At 41.3% G+C, this 19,010-nt stretch overlaps 4 protein-coding genes across 4 annotated transcripts; 3 read left to right on the forward strand and 1 right to left on the reverse strand.

Annotated features, from left to right (window-relative positions):
• Positions 1 to 313: 313 nt before the first annotated feature.
• LOC145889290 (damage-control phosphatase 1-like) lies at positions 314 to 3,313 on the forward strand. Its single transcript, XM_082980226.1, has 7 exons — positions 314 to 453; positions 594 to 699; positions 968 to 1,107; positions 1,172 to 1,267; positions 1,406 to 1,571; positions 1,850 to 2,020; positions 2,346 to 3,313. The coding sequence occupies exons 1-7, from the start codon at positions 416 to 418 to the stop codon at positions 2,943 to 2,945; spliced, it is 1,317 nt and encodes a 438-aa protein (XP_082836352.1). The 5' UTR covers positions 314 to 415; the 3' UTR covers positions 2,946 to 3,313.
• Positions 3,314 to 4,326: 1,013 nt separating this feature from the next.
• On the forward strand, positions 4,327 to 5,229 carry LOC145889947 (uncharacterized). The gene is made up of 5 exons (XM_082980995.1): positions 4,327 to 4,387; positions 4,452 to 4,625; positions 4,759 to 4,897; positions 4,965 to 5,084; positions 5,175 to 5,229. Exons 1-5 carry the CDS (start codon positions 4,327 to 4,329, stop codon positions 5,227 to 5,229), a joined length of 549 nt encoding a protein of 182 aa, XP_082837121.1.
• Positions 5,230 to 5,234: 5 nt separating this feature from the next.
• LOC145889822 (uncharacterized) lies at positions 5,235 to 7,360 on the forward strand. The gene is made up of 7 exons (XM_082980858.1): positions 5,235 to 5,339; positions 5,471 to 5,665; positions 5,746 to 5,846; positions 5,902 to 6,006; positions 6,212 to 6,305; positions 6,375 to 6,531; positions 6,635 to 7,360. The coding sequence occupies exons 1-7, from the start codon at positions 5,312 to 5,314 to the stop codon at positions 6,855 to 6,857; spliced, it is 903 nt and encodes a 300-aa protein (XP_082836984.1). The 5' UTR covers positions 5,235 to 5,311; the 3' UTR covers positions 6,858 to 7,360.
• Positions 7,361 to 12,404: 5,044 nt separating this feature from the next.
• Positions 12,405 to 18,915, reverse strand: LOC145889948 (uncharacterized). Its single transcript, XM_082980996.1, has 6 exons — positions 18,747 to 18,915; positions 18,357 to 18,488; positions 15,213 to 16,509; positions 15,052 to 15,154; positions 14,311 to 14,506; positions 12,405 to 13,970 (listed from the first exon to the last, which is right to left on the reverse strand). Exons 1-6 carry the CDS (start codon positions 18,913 to 18,915, stop codon positions 12,499 to 12,501), a joined length of 3,369 nt encoding a protein of 1,122 aa, XP_082837122.1. The 3' UTR covers positions 12,405 to 12,498.
• Positions 18,916 to 19,010: the final 95 nt, after the last annotated feature.

The following is a 19,010-nucleotide window of genomic DNA, read 5'->3' on the forward strand; positions in this document are numbered from 1 at the left end:
TTTCCGCCGGTGAACTTTTGTTTTATTACAATGAAACGAGCAAAGATTCCGTCGGCGCGAATGTGGATCCGGCCAACGTTGCTTAAACTTGTACGCTTGAATGATTTTAGCGAGTATTCGAAAATACATTTAAAATAAACGATAAACTCATGTATTCAAAAGATTCTTGTATGTATCAGAATAAAACAACAGGATTCAACAAAAGCCAACTGCTGTATTTTCTGTAGTTTATTCATTTTGATCTCTCGTTACCGGCGGTTCCGGTTCAGTGAGCTTGCGTTGTTGTCATTCCCCCATGACTTGGTGCTAAGGGAGTTGTAGTACACTGTATTGTTGACATTATTACCAACTTAATTTTAGAGGCGTGTGGCGCTTGTGGGGCTTTGTAAACCTTAAAAAACTTGTTGCAAAACATATGGCTTTTCCAGTTCCCTTGTCAGCATCGTACAAAGGGTAAGCCCGAAATGAATGTTCATAAAATATAGGAATGATAGACTTATTTTTGAGTGTTCGTTTATTTTTCAGCAGAAAAGAAGTAGGTTAAGTTGAAGAGATTGTTAGTCCTTTACGTAACTTGTGTAAATTTCTTTCAGCACATTTGCCTATGGTACAGTGAAGGATCGAATTCCAAACATCTTGACTACCGTTGTCGACACCTGCCACAAGCATGTAAAAAAGGTGGAGGAGGAACATGGGAAGGTGGGAAAGTAAACTTTGTGGTAAAACCTCCAGTTAAACCAGCCCACTATTCAGACTTGGTGTCATAAAACCTGCTTGAAATTTTCCGAAAAAAAATTGTGGTGATTTTGTATTGTTTTCAATGAGAATGTGTATTTAAATGCACATAGAAAACTTGCAAAATATCTTGCGAAGCCCATAAATACAATCTACATATTCCAACAGTTGAATAAAATCGAAACAACCATTGACAACACACTGGTATTTGTAACAGATAAGTGATTTTTAGGATGGCTGTCAAGATGCCCTCAAAGTGGTCGGTCAGCTGTCACAGTTAAGGAGTGAAATAATGACTGACAAGCCTCTTACACACCTTGACGACAGTCTGTCAGATGTGGATGTTTGGAATCAACGATTTGATGCTTACATGTAAGATTGTGTCTTGTGTAACTTGAATGTAGTAATGATGGATATTGTTTGGTGTTAAATACAGAAAGGAACATGGCAATCCTCCCACCTGGTTTTCTGCACCTTGGCTCTACATTGAATGTTACATGTACAGAAAAATTCAAGGCATTATCAGTAAAAGGTACAGTTTATCAAATCACAAACATACCAATGATGACATTTCCATACATGTATCCCAGAATATGCATTAAAAGGCAGTTAAAATACTTGCCCAAATAAATCTGTTTAAAATACCCTTATTATGTTTGTGTTATTGCAGTGAGTTCATGCCTACATTTGATCCATTCATGGGCCAAAAGCAAAAGGCACTGGAACAATCGATAGAGGCTGTCATAAGCCTAACAAAGTTTTTTGTTGCTAACACTGATCCTACTCACTTGAATGATGAAAAAAATGTAAAACAATTGTTTTCGGACTTCATTGAGGTAAATAATGACAACTTTAATCTATGCATTGAATTTTTACAATGTGCTGTGCATCAAGAGTTACAGCAAAAACCCAGCAAAGTTCATACCATCCTTTTTCACCAAAAACAATGCTTTCAAAAAGGAAAAATAATTTTTAATTACAGACTGGGCCACTGTTTCAACCCAATTGGTTCTCATCAGTGCAGCATTGGTTTTACATAACAATGATCTTGCCGACTACTAACAATGATCAAATAAGCTTTTACACAGAAAATAAAGTTTAAACATCTGGTCAGGTTTCTCTCTGGGGCAACAAATGTGATCTCTCTATATCTGGTGGCAAAGAAAATGCCCAATCAACATCTGGACCACATGAAAACCTGGAGGAGTTAAAGCCATTTCTTCTTGTAAATCATGTTGACAAATTGTGGGAGTGTCTTATGGCCACTAGAAAAAGCAACAAGCTGGTAATTTTTCTATGTTAGATGCTGGCCATTGCAAACAAAATTTGTATTGCATTTCATTTGCAATTAGATAAGTGATTATTTAATCTTCTGGAATGTTTTTTTTCAAGCAGTAATTAACCACCTTTTATTTGAATGATAATCCTGTCATGTTTGGTTGTTAATATTTTATATGTTGACAGTATAATGTTGACATTTCCAATCATAATTAATTGTGTCAGAATGAACTTATTCAGTTTGTTATTGCAAAAATGTCAATGCACAACCAAACTAACACATTTTTTCTTATACCAGCACATAAATAATGCAACACTTTCATTCTTTGCAGGTTTGTGTGGATATTATCTTGGACAACGCTGGTTTTGAGCTGTTTACCGATCTAGTGCTGTGCGAGTTCCTTCTACGCAGCAAACTTGCCGACAAAATTCACCTACATCCGAAAATAATGCCGTGGTTTGTTTCTGACGTCACTGTTCCAGATTTCGATTGGACGCTTGACCGTTTAGCCGCGGAACAAACCGAGTGCGTTTCCGAGTTTGTTGTTTCAATTAGAAAGCGACTCGCAACCGGAGAGCTGACATTGGAAAAGTCGGATGCTCTTAACATGTTTTGGTCGTTCCCTGACCCCTACTACGTCATGCAACGATCTTCCCCTGATCTTTACCAACGCTTAGCCCAATCAAATCTTGTCATTTTCAAGGGTGATTTGAACTATCGGAAACTGGTGGGTGATCTTGACTGGCCCCATGTGACCCCATTCTCAGTCGCGCTTAGGGGTTTTAACCCAGCCCCTTTGTGCACGTTAAGGACTTCGAAAGCCAATGTTATTGTTGGTCTGGAGCCCGGTCAGGCCGAAAAAGCGGAAGCAGAAGATTTAAATTGGATGGTGGCTGGAAAGTATGCAGTCATACAGTCCTGGATTCCTTAAGTAGTTGTTTTAGAAAAGCTCGTTTGGAAAAGTTCAATCATGCATTTTATTCTGTGACATGTGTCAGCCGTATTTGTAGAACACTCATTGTGCCAACTAAACTGTAAAACATGTTTTGTTTTTTAAAAAAACGAAATAACGTGATTAACCGACGACGTTGTTCAAAAAGGAAATTGTTGCATGTTGTAACAGATCATGGTATTTTCTCGGCTGTTAAGTATTCTGGTACTTTCGCAGCCATGCTCATGGCGTGAATATAAAAAAAGGGTACGATTCTATTTTACTAACAACTGCACATGTCTTGTTGTAAAACACGAGTTTGCTGATGAAACTTTCTCTTGGTAGTTTGGTGACGTCATGCTGATCGTGAAATACAACGCAAGATGTAACATTTGTTTGAATTGCTTTTTTGTTTATAGGGGTTTTTATAATTTGCCTTCAAAATTTTGGTTGCCGTACTGAAGACTTTTGCAGATATTTTTTTATCAGATAAAAAACGTTGTGCAAACTATAACGTTATGAACAGGCGACATGGTCATCTAATGTCATTGATGAGTTGGCCCAGGACAAAGGAAGTAAGTATCCCATGATCAAACCGTTGTAGGCCCATCTCGAAATAAAAAAAATCGAGTTGTTGAGGAGATTTTATTTTTTGTAGTAAAAGACACCATATCCACAGAGTCTCTCAATATAAACATTTTTGTGTCACTTTTTAAAGCCAAGTCAAAATAAAAACATTATGTCTCGATCACTTATACGTTGTTATGTTACGTTTGTGCTTTTCCAAAAATCTGTTTGGGCCAACGTACACCATAGTTACAACAAAATCAATGATTTACAAATCCAATGAAATATACCTTACGTGCCTCTTACTAATGTTGTTACAATTATTCTACATAGTGTCGAGTAAGCTGACTTAGAATAACATCGTTGATTCGACGTCGTGCGAAGGACAGCAGTATGCAATATGTACAGTCAGTGATCCAACCGTAGGAGCAATGGAAACTTCCTGACCCACACAATACAAACAAACTGAGTCGAAAGAGTTTACATACTGTTGTCATAACTTTTAAGCATTCGAACAAGAATACAAATCTTTATTTCAGATTTTTGACAAATGGCTGATATGGAACTAACTGTTGTGTGCCAGAGGAAATAAGATAAAATCTGAGATAGCAGTTATTATGGTCGGCAAAGACTCAGTATCAGATTACTTTCGACTACTTTTATGTAAAAACCCTACGTTTTACTGATATATATTTTATCTACTCGTAAAATCATCGACAGTGTCATTTTTTCCAAACTAAAAAGAAATTACAAAAAAAGTTGCAGACAAACTTGAGTGTGAATCCTGAAGGCAATTTACCTCGCAGGGAAAATTATGCGTCTCATTTTGGAGACTTTGTTGCTTTTATTCTGGCATCAGCCATCGTTTGTTGGTAGTAAGTTTGTGTATCTTGTAAGCTACAGTGGTATGCAAAAAAGTGGAATATTTTGATTTTTTAGGTGTTGGATATTTCGAAGCAGTAAAAGACAGTATTTTGGTATTGTCTGATGATCTTGTGGATGCGAACACTGCACAGAAGAAATGTGGATTGATGGGTGGAAATCTTGTAATGACTGAAGACCCGCAGATTAACACAACTCTGCTTGAGTTTATGAGACAAACCTACACAAAAAGTTTGTTTTAACTAAAGCCATATTGGCATAAATGTTTGCAAAAAAACTGTTATAGACTTCGTTTCAGTAAAATTCAACGTTGTTACGACGGAATATTTTTTTCAAAAACAACAAAGGTAGACTTTGTTTACAGATCTTCAAAGGGTTTGGATGTTTTACAACATTTACGACAAACGAAGATTCGGATATTCGTTGAATCAAACCGCAACAAAAAATCATTGGAATAGTACCAAAGCTCTCGGTCAACTGTGGTATCTGGACTTGCTCAAAAAGTAACTTTTAACATACAACAGATACAGTTGCGTAAATCAATACCCGAGTCTTGTTTCTACTACACAGCAACACACGTGAGGTTGGCTCTGTAATTCAAATATCTTTTTGCGTCCCTATTTCTAAGCCAACATCAAGGAATGATAAATGGTCTGTGGTGCCAGGAACGTGCAAAAACACAAGTGGCAAGTAATTTCGGGAATACGCGGTGTAACCAATTTTTTCATGTTACAATAAAAATATCGTATCTCCTTGAATGTTTCGGTTAATATTTTACAGGTTGGAAAACCGCCTTCCACTTGTTTGCCCAAAACCTGCCATTGCCAGGATATAAGGAAATATACAGATTCTACTTTACAAAAGTTTGGTCCACGTTATTGAGCGACACAAACACCAAATACAACAATGCTCCAGATATGATTTCCAAAACTTTTTTCGCTCCAGGTCGGTTATTAAGGATGTTTTTTTATAGATTTTGACACGTACAAAAAAATTAGTGTTCCAACTGAGGTGGCTGTTTGAGCTCTACGAGATATCATTTCTTTTTTTGGTAAAATTGATTTGAAAACTCGCAGATCTAAACGTTGTAATTGGAGCTCGTTTTAACACTTCACTCAATGGTTGGTATTGGAGCGACGGATCTCCAGCAAACTTCTCTGTTTCCAACGTCACAACTTGTCAACAGAGAGCGTTGCATTATGGGATAGGATGGGAGCAGTCAAGCGTGAACTGTAGTGGAGAACCTGCTTACTACACTTGTCAAATTAAATGTGAGTTTAAGTTTATTGCAATTTGTATTGTTTTTCCATGTGTTGTGGTTATCAATCTGCTAAAACCTGTGCTTGTTTAGTTAATACCAGGATTGAATTCCTTCCTTGGGACCATTCTGCAGTGAATATTCGCTGGAACGGCCTAAATCAAATCCTAACCAGCAACAATTTTACAGCTCAAGTAATTGTACTTCCGAAAGCATCACATATAAATTATAAGTTAAATATGTTTAAAGGTGGAGGTTCACGTCCCACAATTACAATACTCCACATTCTCACCTTATTTTAATCTGATGACCACGTTAGTAAACCTCAAACCGTTAACAACGTACGATATCCACGTAAGAAAACTTGACAAACATTAAATGTATTTGTGTTCAATACCATGCTGCATGAAATCAAACTAGATTTTACAATCAAAACGTATGTAAAAATGTATTTCGAAGTGGTTACGTAGGCTATATTGTTTATCTTGAAAAGTGTTTTCAATAGTTTTTGTGTTTTCCATGTTTATTTTGATGTAATTGGAGTCAGACATTTTTTCAGGTGACAACAAAAATCATTGGATTTGACGCACTGGTCGCATCAACTCAGTCACGGTTTACGACCAATGCACAACAATCCACATCTATCTCACAAAGTAATTCCTAATATTGTTTTGCGTTTCTTTCCACAATCAAATTCACACGAGCAACTAATTCGGGTTTAGCGACATCTACTTCCAAAAGTACATTAAATGTTGAGGGGACAGGAGTTGACACAAACACACAACAGAAATACAACATTGCCCTGATTTTGTCCGGAATTTCCATTTCTATGAATGTTCTCATGATGACGGCGGGAATTTTTATTATCTTTCTTCTTAGGTGAGCTAGAGAAAATCACTTGAATTTTTTTTATCTTGAAATTGAATATAAATGATACTTTATTCGAAAGTACTTGAGCGTCGATTTACCCATATTTTTGCAGGCGTTTGAAAACGAAATTGGCCGAAAAAAATCAATTTATTGAACAATCAAGTAAGTTTAAATTGGAAAAAGTGAGCGACATTAAAAGTGACATCAGACAAGACCAGTTTTCTGAACATTATTGCACACAAGAAGATTATGCGAACAACGAAATAAATTTGATGGAGGGGAATATGGAAATCAAAGAAACAAACTTAAATGACCCTTACGAAAATGTACAGTAACGAAGTGGGTGGAGATCGTCTTAGAATATTTTACTTATTTTTGCGGAATTGTCCAACTTTCGCTTGCAGACCCCTGACAATTTATAATTCTTGTAATAAGACAAAAGAACAGAAGCAAAATAGCTAGCCTACCAACTAATTCGACACAATGGCCACCAGCTGTAGTGACGAGACCCTACAGGTCGAAACAGTGTGTGCACATAAAAACTCAATGAATAGGAAAGCAATTATTATATATTTCTTCTGGTACATGTCCAGGTTCAGAAATGCCTTGTAATACAAGTGGAAACGCCGCGATGTAAAAGAAATACGCTTAATTTTTCCTGGAAGTCCTTGAGGTTCCAATGTGTGTGTTGTGACATTTCGGCCATTTCGTTTCACTTCGCTACCACGCTAGATCAATGAGTAAAAATATGTGCTATTGTGTATCATTGTATTGCCGATTAAATGTTTTCTTTTCAAGCGCATTAAGAATATAACAGAGCAATGTGTATTGCGCTATAGGACATGATAAAAAACAGAAATGCTCGGGTGAAAATACAAATAGTATCTGTCCCTTGTACGCAAGCAAACGACTGGAAAGGGCGCGATATGAGTTAAAAGACCCTTTACTTCTTCACTCGTAAAAGTTTAGCTAAAAACCGGTTGTCCGTGCAGTGTTGTTACTGGTACTTCGTCTACTCATGGAGCGTTTAGCTTTCAAAACGAACTTGTCAACCACGGAGGAATAAATAATCGGGTTTAAAGCGCTGTTAATTGGCAACAAAACAGCAGCTACCAACGCATACACATACGACGGCATATTGACACCGCTTAGAGCGACAAAACCTAACGCACACACTGGGATCCAACAACAGAAGTCGGTGAGCAACAACCTTGATATTCTTTTCTGCATTTGGGCGCCTGTATCCACGTTCCTGGAATCTGCCATCCGATTACCACGACGATAGATGAGCAGATACCCAACCACCATTAGGAGAAAAAGAAGGAAGCTTACCGTTATTAGGAGCATGGAGTACTCCCAAGACTGACTGTGGTGTGATATGAACAGACTTGGCATACAGACACTTGTTTCACTGTAATACCCGAAAACGCCTCTGATTGGCTGATGTCTCAAGTTCAATTTAATGACGTTCCGTGCGTCATGCCATGTGTGTATGGTAGAGTTGAATGGAGCCATTCTTCTTGCTAACGTCATTGCGTCATTGAAGGTAACGTAATCTCGGCGGTAAAAGTAGTTTGGAAACCAGACCTTCGATACAAAGTAACCTGACTTGAAATCGACAAGAGGAAAGGATGCCAGAAACACAGAAACAAACCAAGAGCAAGCACAAGATAATGAGACCCACTTTGGTTCGAGTGCAACGGTAATAAACGGTTTGTAAACAGACAAGACTCTGTAAATTGTAATCATGGCCATTGTTAAAGCCGACGTCACGGATGAGATCACACAAAGCATTCCCAACAAGGAACAGATCTGTCCTGATCTCCAAGAGGCATCAACAAAGCAATATCGCCCTGAAAACTGAGTGCTTTTGACCGCTACTGCGAGGAGATAAATTCCCATTAAGAAATCGGATGCAGACAGGTTGAAGATAAATATTTGGGTGCATTTGCTCACGAATTCATCCGACCTTTTGGTTTTCCATAGCTCTCTTGCGGTGGTGACGCAAACAGCTGTGTTGCCAACCAATGCAAGCAATCCTATAATCCATATCGCCGCCCATAGGACTGGGTTGGCGATCATTTCCTTCTGGTTCGAGAAGATTGCGTTGCGAGAACTCACTGGAGGACATTCGTCACTTCCGTCCGAACAGTCCCAAATACCATCCTCCTTTTGACTGATCGGCACCGACAAAGGCTGACCGTTCAAACAGTAAAACCTTTTGCTTGCGCAGAGTTGCACAAATTCGTCGGAACGATCGTCACAGTCGTACATTCCATCGCATAGGCGCATGACGTCAACGCTGTTTAAGGGTCCACTTTTGCAGGGGAATCGATTCGGACAAAGTGACTCGTTGTAATTGTACGGATCTTGCCCGTAGCATACGTACGCAATCGTGGCAACCTTCATGAACTTGGTGTTGTTGCAAAATGCAGGAGGGTTGGAGCATTTGTCGCACTCATCCATTGCTCCTACGCACTCAGGCCGGCCATCGCACACGGCTGCCATAATAGCAGAACTGGATGTTTGAAATGGTTTGCACCATGTGTAGTTGGTCTGAGGGTAACAAAACTTTGTGTTTTTTTCGTAGAGACACCGAATGTTATGGTTGCACAGCACGGCCTCTACATCGACACAATCAGTATCATTGTAACAATGCATTTGTCCTGGTGGACAAGTTGATTGCGAATCTCCCAAGACTGCATGGCAAACGCTTTGATCTTGACACAAACACTCGTCGGAGAGATCGTAGCAATCCACCACACCATCGCAAACCTGGTGCCTCCCGATAACCAGTTTTCTATCGAGACACATGAAGCATCTGAACTCCCCGTTAACAAAACAGAGATCTGATTTGTCTGCGCATTGTGCCTCAGTGTCATAGAGATTGGGCTGTGATAGTAAGCAAGGAAAGGTAATCCATTTCCCTCGGCATTTAAATCCAGGTTTAGCGTTGGTTTCAAAGTTGCTTAAAGTAACTACTGAGCAGAACGCGAGCAGTGCCACATGCACTCTTCCGTTATCACTGTAAAGTGCCGTTGATTCTTCTTTTACGCCTCTACACATACGAACGACGCAACGCCAGTGACTTTCATTACACACCATGTCGATACGACCCGGACAGGGAGATCTTTGCCGCATACACCGGGCCGCAACTGTCGATTGGTGTGTGAGCAACCTTTCAACCGCCGTTTTGCTGTTGCATTTGAACACGTGTAAGTTGCAAGAAAACGTAAATCTTTCACCCAGAAGAAAACACGGTTCATCGCTTCCGTCATCGCAATCGTGCACCCCATTTCCCACCCAATGTTTAGGAATGCAGCGACCTGAAGAAGGACACGCCTCTCCACCATAGATACAACCACACATGACTTGGTCTTCACGACAGGTGCAGTTTATCTCGTCACTTTTGTCACGACAGTCAATCACTCCGTCACATCTTTGGCTCGGTGCAAAGCAGCCTCTTGAATCGTCACACTGACGCAGGTTGAAGCGGCAACTCTTATTGGGACAATTCTGCTCGTCGGTTTCGTCGAAACAATTCTCCCAGCCGTCGCACTTCATACGAGCAGGTAAGCAACCACGAAAGAAGGCGCATTCCTGATTTTTACATTTGCAGTGAAATGCATCGGGTGGACAGGTGCAGTTGATTTCGTCACTCCAGTCGCCACAGTCGTTTAAACCATTGCATCGAAAATTATCACTGATATCGGTTTGGCAACGTGACATGTCAGTGCAATTTCCTTCGTCTGATCCACTCAAGCAATCAACTCTCCCAGTGCATCGTATTCCCTGATCGACACAGCTTCCATTTGTCACTCCCAACTTTGAAATGTCACAATTCCGTTCATCACTGCCGTCTTTGCAGTCGTCACGACCGTCGCACACCTTGCGGCTTGGTAAACATCCCATAAGTCCACGACATGAGTTGTTTTTGTAGCAGGAGCATTGGAACTTTGCACGGGGACAAGTGCAGTTTACTTCGTCGGTGCCGTCTAAGCAATCGTAAACTCCATTGCATATCTGCATGCGGAAATAACAACCAACTCCACCGAGGCATTTGTGGGCTCTCGGTGCGCAACCACATTGTAATTGCTCAGAACTACATTCGCAATCACTGACTGACCGACCGCTGCATTTGCCGCCCTGACAAACGAACGCTTTCGGCAAACACTGTCGGTCTATGTTTAGGTCGTAGAGCTGAGGGACGACGTTCTTGGATGTTGGACAGTTGCAAAGATAATCTCCCACTTCGCATTTGGAACGTTCGACTCGGCAGTCTTCTGAATAAAATAACAATGTTTAAGACTGGATCGGTCTCTTAAAAAAGTCTCCGTCTCCCAAAGTTTAGTATGCTATAGTGCGGAAGACCTGTATTGTCTTCTTATACGTTTAGGGCGTACAAATAGCAGGTTTTTTTATTACTAACAGCGCTATAGACAGCAAATAGTATTAGAGATTGGCTGATGAAATTTAACTTTTAACTTACCATATGCTGTTGTTCCAACTGATATGCAAATGCTAACGATAGTTGCCGTGGTTAACAACAGGATACTCATGGTGTCTTGGTGAGTTCAGCAGTTTACGATCTACCATCATAAAACTATAGCGAAACAGGAATGTTTAATAAGCCAACCAATCTTTCCATTTTTTCTTCAAATATTATTAGGCTGACAACTGCGCAGTCAGTTTAGCTTATTCAACGCTCCATTACATTCACAAAATTTGTGAAAGTCTCTTTCCACACAAAATGGAAAGCAGCGGTAAAGCAAAAACACTACAATTACTTTGTACACGCAAGCTTTTCGCTGTGCTAACTCCTAAATTTTTGAAATAAGATTTCTCTTGAAGAAAATCCGCCAATAGTTTCTGACAAAAAGCATAACAAGAAGATTACTGGAAGCAATGCAAGTTCAGTCACAGTAAGCTACTTGCATGTGCTTATGTAGTCCCCGTGTAACAGGCCGACAAACTCTTCTACAACTTCCCTTCCTTTGTGCTGTCAATCGTAGGTGGTTTTTTCCAGCTCAGTCGGAATGTACGCATGTTTCTAACATGCAAGGGTCAAAAAGGAAATAAAACATTGCAGATTTCATGGGTCGAGTAAAGTATTGCCGTTCCAAATAGTAATTGTAGTGTTACCTCTCTAGCTGAAGACTTACTCGCATATGGTTTCAAATGACAACTGTACACGGACACCAATGGAAAAACTTGCCGAAATACAATGTCTAAAGATTTACTTGTGACAACTTCAGCTTGTCTGTTGTTTTAATATTGCAATCCATTTCACGATCGTTTTACTGCGAGTTTAGCAAACCCCGACCACAGAAAAGCTGTTGTGCACAGTTTGGCATGCCTGCATATTGCGTACACATCGTCAATTATATTTGCCCACACAAATTGGGAATAATACCAAAGTTGTCCTCATGTTCAAAAAAACTTAATAAAATATTAACTAAATTTTTCTTTCTCGGACCCTTGTACAATGTTTTGCGTAACAAAGTACCTGTGTCCACAGGTCGTATAAGCAAAAAAGTGTAGGAATCCATGGTCTATGGAGTTATCAATTCAGTGTCACACATCAAGTCTGTGCTAGCATCGATATGACTGCTTGTAAACTAGCATTTTTGATTGTTCTAGATTAAATAACTACATAGCTTGTCTGTCCACGTAAATGGAACCATGACACAACATCATATATATTTACTTGCATCTCTTCAGAGCACAACTCTTAGGTTTTGTAAACTGAAATACGATAATCAATTCAAAGTTCGTAAACTTACATACAATGATTTTCAAACTGCTGGTGCCGTGAATGGATTTTTTTAAAGTGTGCAAAAGTGTGGGCTTAATTTTTCTTTGCAATTTATTAGAAGCTAAATGATATTCTACAAACTGATTATTGTTGGTATTCTGGTGATTCACAAGTCTTTTCGCGGAGGGTTCGCGGATGAGACGAATACGGGGGGTTCCCCTTTAAACGCTGGTGCTTTTGGTGTTTTTGGTTCCGTGGTGTTGATCCGACGTGGAATTTTGCAGCACCGTCCTCTTGGGAGTCGATGTCACCCCTCTACGACAACGATCTACGATCCTCCTGGCGCCGCTGTAGATGGTTTGTGGCAGGTTGGTGTAAATAATTGGATTGAGAGAACTGTTGATGGGCAGAAGAACGATCGCCGAAACCGCGTATGACGTAGGAGGCATAACAACTCCGCCCATGCTGAGAAACGTCATTATGCAGATAGGTAACCAACAGCACATGTCGGTCGCAATCAGCACGGTGATCTTTCTTTGCACGCTCGTGTTTTGCTTGTTTTTTGCCGCCTTATTGCTGCTACTGCTTGCCAGCGAATTTCCGACACGCGATTTGGTGTAGATTGCCACGTAGGCCGCCCCGATGTACAACAGAGCCACAAAGTTGAATGTGATCACCACAGAGGACATGGCGTTTACGTTCGACTCGCTCTCTGTCACGCGGTAGAAACGTGGAATGCAGACGCTGCTGCTGCTGTAGTAACCGAAGTAAGCAACGGTTGATGGCGCCGCGGACGGATGTTGCGTGCTCAAGTAGTTGTCAACGTCAGTCCAGTCATACGACGTCACTTCCGGTTTGGATTGGTTACTGGTTGCGGCGATGCGCAACGCGAAGCGACGCATGTCTGCCAAAGGCACTTGGTCGGTGTGAAAATAGGGACTGGGCGTGATTTGAGCGCTGGTGATCATATACGCCGAGAGACCCCTGGCGAAAGGAAGAAGAGCGATGAGGAGGGAGAGCGACCAAATGAGGAGAACCCACATGGCAGCGACTCTCGCCCTCACGCTGCGCGACTGGAAAGGCCAGAACACGCTGTAGAGACGGTAGGATGTAATGCACACCAGTGTTAGCACTGAGGTTTCGCTCGACAACACGGTGGTGACGCCGATAACATCACACAACTCGCTTGACCTCCAAGACTTGTCGTAAAGACAGTAGCTGCCGGAAAATTGAACCGCTTTGACCGCGACCACTAACAGTACGACCCCCATTACAAAATCAGCCACCGCCAGGTTGAATATCATGGCCCTGTTGATTAACCCAAGCCTGTGGCGCATCTGCTCGCTTGACAACCGCTTGAAGTAAATGGCTGTCTGCACCATGACCATCAAGTTGCCCAGCAACGCCAGGACGGCCATGAACCAAACAAGAATCTCAAGAGCTTGGATCTTAATCATCTGCTCGTTGGAGGCCAGAGCGTCGTTTTGTAGGTAGTTCGGTGGGCATTCGTCGGAGTTATCAAGGCAATCAGGTACCCCGTCAAGCACTTTGGTGCGTGCAACGTAAAGAGGATTTCCTTTCAGGCAATAGAAGTGCGTTGATTCTGAGCAGTTCAACTCATCGGTTGAATTGACGCAATCTGATACTAGGTTGCAGGTCTTTGCATACGGTATGCTGACGCGATTTCGAATTCCTGAAACAGGTTGAAAGTTGGTTAAATGTCCATTGCTGCTTCAGGATTGTAAGCAAATACTACTATTTTATATCATTATCCACATGCTCATTATTAAACCTGGATGCGAATATACGCAAATCGAAATTGCTTCAAGTAAAAATATGGTACCTTTTGCAACATAGGCCTAACTACGTTTGCTAGGGAAATTGTTAGCTGTGCGTATTTAACAAAACCTGTAGCAGAATGCGAAGCATAGAGATCGTTAAGGGGGGATTATTTTTACACGTCATATTTCATAAAAACTATAACATATACACTCAGGTTTAACGCCTAAAGTTTTAAATTTGTCACGTTATACCTTGTATGACGGTATTCACTTGTCCCGCAGAGCAGCTAAACTGATCAGGGCAGTTGCTTTCATCATACCCTTCTTCACATTCGTCGATCCCATTGCACACCGACCTTCCGAGCACAAGGTCAAGCAGTTTGTTGCATTTCCGGAAAAGTATGTTTACGACTTGATCAGTGCCGATTAAACTTCCTGGAACCGGAATCTACAAAGTGGCAAAACCACATTAAATCATCCAACTATGTTTTGGTGGATGAATAATGGTCTTCAAAAACATGTTTTCGAAGTGACCGTGCAGTCAATTTTATTCAAACTTGATTTGAAAGTGTATTCAATTATGAATTCGTAAATATCAAGTTAAACAATTAAGTCCATGCGCAGAGCAAGCATTGCTTGTTCCCTGTCGATTTACCGCATGACCTGACGTCATGATTTGTATGGTTATTATTATTTCTGTGGATTTAATTTAAGGCACTGGAGCTAGAGAACACATTAAATGACGCATAACTGCTAAAATACAGGGCATCTCACAAATGTAACAAATCAATGTGGTTACTTTCACAACAATTTATGAACATTTATCTATTAATACTTTATGGTCGAAAAGTTGCGTCGCATGGACTTTTTAAATTGTTGAAAGTTTGATGATAAAGCAAAACACAAAATTTAAATAATTTATCTTCGAAATGTAGATGTTCGTTTGTAAAAATGACGCCAGTGCATGATGAAAACACACATCTTTCAGCTTACATTTTGAAGGGGAATTTGGTCGCACACAGCCGGTTTAACACTGCAGTTTGCCCTTTCGCTACATTCGTCCTCGAACTTATAACATTCCGGCACTCCGTCGCACCTAAAAAAGTTTCGTTTTAATTCAATATAAAATCGCACCACTATAGTTGAAAGCTTACTTGGTAGCGTTTTCTGGCAGTAAAGTACTTGCGAGGTCTCTGTTCAGATAATTCAGAGCCGCGTTTCTGATGACGGGCGGGATGACGTCACAGGAAAAATCAAGTGCTGCATTCGACCCGTTACCATTGGTCATTCGGCCGCAGTGCATTTCATCAAGCTCTGTCACCGGGCAATCGACTTTTCCATCGCACACTTGGCTTTTTTCAATGCAAACATCGTTGGATCCACAGCTGACCATGTTTAGACCACACGCTGCGCATCCAGGACTATTTGGGACTCCGTAGCACACGCGGTCACATAAAAGGCGAGAAGGTGCGGCTCCCGGGACCTGATTTGCGCACAAACATTCGTCGGATAAATCTGGACAGTCGAATATACCGTCACATAACTGTTTGGGGGAAATAATAACATTTGAACTTAAACAGCGATGACAGGTAAGGGTTCCATTGACGAAACACAGGTCGGACGAGTCGTCACAGTTCGGGTAATCGTCTTTTAGTGACCATTGTGGCAACGTGCAGTATTCCACTCGGTTGTCGAGCCCCGCGATCAGTTTGTTGCACTTAAACCCTGTGATAAACCTCACATCTTCTGCGTTTTCAGGGCAGTCTGCGTACTCGTCGCATGAGTAGGTTCTCTGGACGCAAGTCTGCGGTGCGTTAGGACAGCGCAACATGCGTGGTTCCACGCAACTATCCACCTCGTCGCTGCAATCGCCACAGTGGTCCATCCCGTCGCACAGCAGGTAGTTTGGAATGCATCGCCTTCCGTTATGACAACGAAATTCACCTACTAGACATGTGCCGTTGTTTCCTACTTGCTGAGATGTTTCGTCACTTCCGTCTTGGCAGTTTACGAGCTTGTTTCCACGCCAAGATCGGGGAATGCACCGCCCGTTGTCTTGACAACGAAATTCGGTGCTTGAATTACAGATTAAGGCCTGACGTTCGTCTGCGGCATCGCTGCAGTCGTTGTAACCGTCCATGACGCGGTATCGAGGCAAACACCGGCCATCGGCAACGCATTCGAATTCGGTATCGTTGTGACACTGCGTGAAATCCGCAACTTCGTCTCTTCCATTGGTGCAATCGTCCACCCCGTCACCGACCCATTCCCGCGGAATGCATTGCTGTCCAATCGTTACGTTTTCCAAACACGGAAATTCCGATGACAAACAGGAGGAAAACCCTGCTTCTTCGTCACTTCCGTCTTTGACGACCAATGAGTCGCACTCACGCTTTCCGTTCAATACCATATGACGAGGTAGGCATATTCTACTGTGCTTGCATGTAAATTCTACGGAAACAATAAATTAGTTTATTTGCTTATGCTACAATTTTGATAGTTTGTTGCTAACGCTGCCAGGCATACTATTTAGTAATGAAAAGCTCGTCTGGCAAAAGAAAAACTTGTTTGTTCGACGTTTCGGTTGTTATACAACAAACCTTCATCAGGATAATGAAGTAAAAACGCCCACACGGCGATAAATAGTCACGCGCGCATAAAGCAAAAAAAGGCGAAAAAAGGCAAAAAAGGGGCGAAAGAAACAACACAAGCTAAGAAGCGGGGTGGGGGGGAACACCATAGAAAATGCGCGCCAACAGGACGATACCGAGGTCTAAAGCAGGGCTTCCCAAACTTTTTCGCGCGCGACCCCTTTTAATCTCCTAAAATTTTCTGCGACCCTTCAGAGTTAGTATGATAAACAGTGCGAAATGTAGATTTGTTACATTTATTGAAGGGCTTATTTCGAACGAAAACTAAAAACAAGCTACCGGTACTCGAAGCCTACTACTTGACACGTAGGTATCCTTCTGGAAACAAAACAAAAAAGCAAACACTTATTCAGATAACGAAGTCCCATTATTTAGTACTAGGGCTAGGCCTATTTACTCACAGTTCAGTTGAATATAATGTTTTGCACAATTGCACCAGTTTTAATAACTGCGTTTCGAATTAAACGTCTGAAAAGTACAATAGTATAATATGCACTATTTGGTGTAAAATTGTTGTACTCTCTGCGACCCATGAAGTTGGCTACGCGACCCCTTGCGGGGTCGCGACCCCCAGTTTGGGAAGCCCTGGTCTAAAGCATAGCGCCTCGAGGTGCGCAAGACCATCACGTTCAACCAGGGGGCATGTCGTGCAGACCGTTTATCAAATTGCGATGAACGGGTGAAAAGAAGGTTTCCCTCTTATCATTAAGTGCGAACCCATGTGCGTTTATATGAACAGACTCGATGAACATCCTCTTGTACCTGTCCTTTTCCCGGTCCAGAATTACTGTGTCCTCAAAATTAACCGTTGTCGCAACCATTGTCGCAACATGTTGCAGCAACAGGACACACGGTTAATTTTGAGGACACAGTAATTCTGGACCGGGAAAAGGACAGGTACAAGAGGATGTTCATCGAGTCTGTTCATATAAACGCACATGGGTTCGCACTTAATGATAAGAGGGAAACCTTCTTTCCACCCGTTTATCGCAATTTGATAAACGGTCTGCACGACATGCCCCCTGGTTGAACGTGATGGTCTTGCGCACCTCGAGGCGCTATGCTTTAGACCTCGGTATCGTCCTGTTGGCGCGCATTTTCTATTAATGGTGTTCCCCCCCCTCCCCGCTTCTTAGCTTGTGTTGTTTCTTTCGCCCTTTTTTGCCTTTATTCGCCTTTTTTTGCTTTATGCGCGCGTGACTATTTATCGCCGTGTGGGCGTTTTTACCTCATTATCCTGATGAAGGTTTGTTGTATAACAACCGAAACGTCAAACAAACAAGTTTTTCTTTTGCCAGACGAGCTTTTCATTACTACAATTTTGACTTAATTAATGCTCGTTTGTGAAAATCAGACGTTACCACAAGTCACATGTTACATTCCTGGGAGTATATTTTACCAATGCAAGCTTGTATAACTGTTCCACTAAATTCAAGGGTAAACAAGTTAATTTATTCCCAAATGCTTTTTTTATGCAAAACTGTTTATTTATCAATGCAATGTTGACTTAATCGACGTCTTTCTAAAAAAATAACACTTCATCAGGAAATATTGCTTATGTTAACACTGCATGCATTCCCTAAACTGTGTCATACTATCACCGATAAAGGAGTCGCCATGCAGGACGATGTACGCTAATATTCCTACCAATATCTTTTCTGCATGGAAGCAGAGTGCTGTCGTTGAGTTTGCAACTGAACTTTGTGTTGATTAGATATCTCGGAATGCATTTACGGGTAAATCGACAGAGGAACTCATCATCAGTACAGTCAAGAAAGCCTGAAATTAGAGTATCTTTGACAACCTCTGTTTTCTTTAAAAACGCACAAACCGGCAATTAGATTTGAAACGGTAATACAAATAATAATGGACGGGGTTTTGCCTTGGAACAGAGATTAGAAAAATTCTGATAGACCAACAATGAAAATTTTGTCCAGATTATCCTATTGGAACATCATTGCCAAAAAAATCCTTTGCCAATGCATAGAATTTGCCACATCCCAAACTACAACTACCGGCACAAAGTTAAATGCGAACCTCCAAATTCGTCGGCGTTGTCCCGTCTTCCACAGTCGAGGCTAAAGTCGTGGACGATATATCGAGCGATACAACGTCTCGTCCTTGGGCACCGGAAATATCCATCTTCAGGCCTGCATAGTGTGGTGCTTGGAGACCCCGAAACTGAAACAGACACATTTTCCATCATTTCTGATTGCAAATATTTTGTACTCTGTGAAGGTGACTCCGGTCGTCAAGTATTTTTGTGACCAGGAAAATTTGGTTGACATTGTGAACACTTGT

Source organism: Ascidia mentula, chromosome 2 (assembly GCF_947561715.1).
Source record: "Ascidia mentula chromosome 2, kaAscMent1.1, whole genome shotgun sequence".
Classification (NCBI taxonomy): Eukaryota; Metazoa; Chordata; class Ascidiacea; order Phlebobranchia; family Ascidiidae; genus Ascidia; species Ascidia mentula.

What these genes read in the sequence shown, in the direction of transcription:
- LOC145889948 (XM_082980996.1), bottom strand. Translation starts at nt 18,915, where the DNA reads ATGATGGAAAATGTGTCTGTTTCAGTTTCGGGGTCTCCAAGCACCACA. An exon ending in TCCATGCAGAAAAGATATTG is followed by an intron (nt 16,510 to 18,356) that starts GTAGGAATATTA and finishes TTGTTTCCGTAG; the next exon opens with AATTTACATGCAAGCACAGT. An exon ending in AGTGAATACCGTCATACAAG is followed by an intron (nt 13,971 to 14,310) that starts GTATAACGTGAC and finishes AACCTGTTTCAG; the next exon opens with GAATTCGAAATCGCGTCAGC.
- LOC145889822 (XM_082980858.1), top strand. Translation starts at nt 5,312, where the DNA reads ATGATTTCCAAAACTTTTTTCGCTCCAG. An exon ending in CTACACTTGTCAAATTAAAT is followed by an intron (nt 5,666 to 5,745) that starts GTGAGTTTAAGT and finishes GTGCTTGTTTAG; the next exon opens with TTAATACCAGGATTGAATTC. An exon ending in TAACAACGTACGATATCCAC is followed by an intron (nt 6,007 to 6,211) that starts GTAAGAAAACTT and finishes ACATTTTTTCAG; the next exon opens with GTGACAACAAAAATCATTGG.
- LOC145889290 (XM_082980226.1), top strand. Translation starts at nt 416, where the DNA reads ATGGCTTTTCCAGTTCCCTTGTCAGCATCGTACAAAGG. An exon ending in TTGTCAGCATCGTACAAAGG is followed by an intron (nt 454 to 593) that starts GTAAGCCCGAAA and finishes AATTTCTTTCAG; the next exon opens with CACATTTGCCTATGGTACAG. An exon ending in TGGAGGAGGAACATGGGAAG is followed by an intron (nt 700 to 967) that starts GTGGGAAAGTAA and finishes AGTGATTTTTAG; the next exon opens with GATGGCTGTCAAGATGCCCT.
- LOC145889947 (XM_082980995.1), top strand. Translation starts at nt 4,327, where the DNA reads ATGCGTCTCATTTTGGAGACTTTGTTGCTTTTATTCTGGCATCAGCCA. An exon ending in TCAGCCATCGTTTGTTGGTA is followed by an intron (nt 4,388 to 4,451) that starts GTAAGTTTGTGT and finishes TTGATTTTTTAG; the next exon opens with GTGTTGGATATTTCGAAGCA. An exon ending in TGCAAAAACACAAGTGGCAA is followed by an intron (nt 5,085 to 5,174) that starts GTAATTTCGGGA and finishes AATATTTTACAG; the next exon opens with GTTGGAAAACCGCCTTCCAC.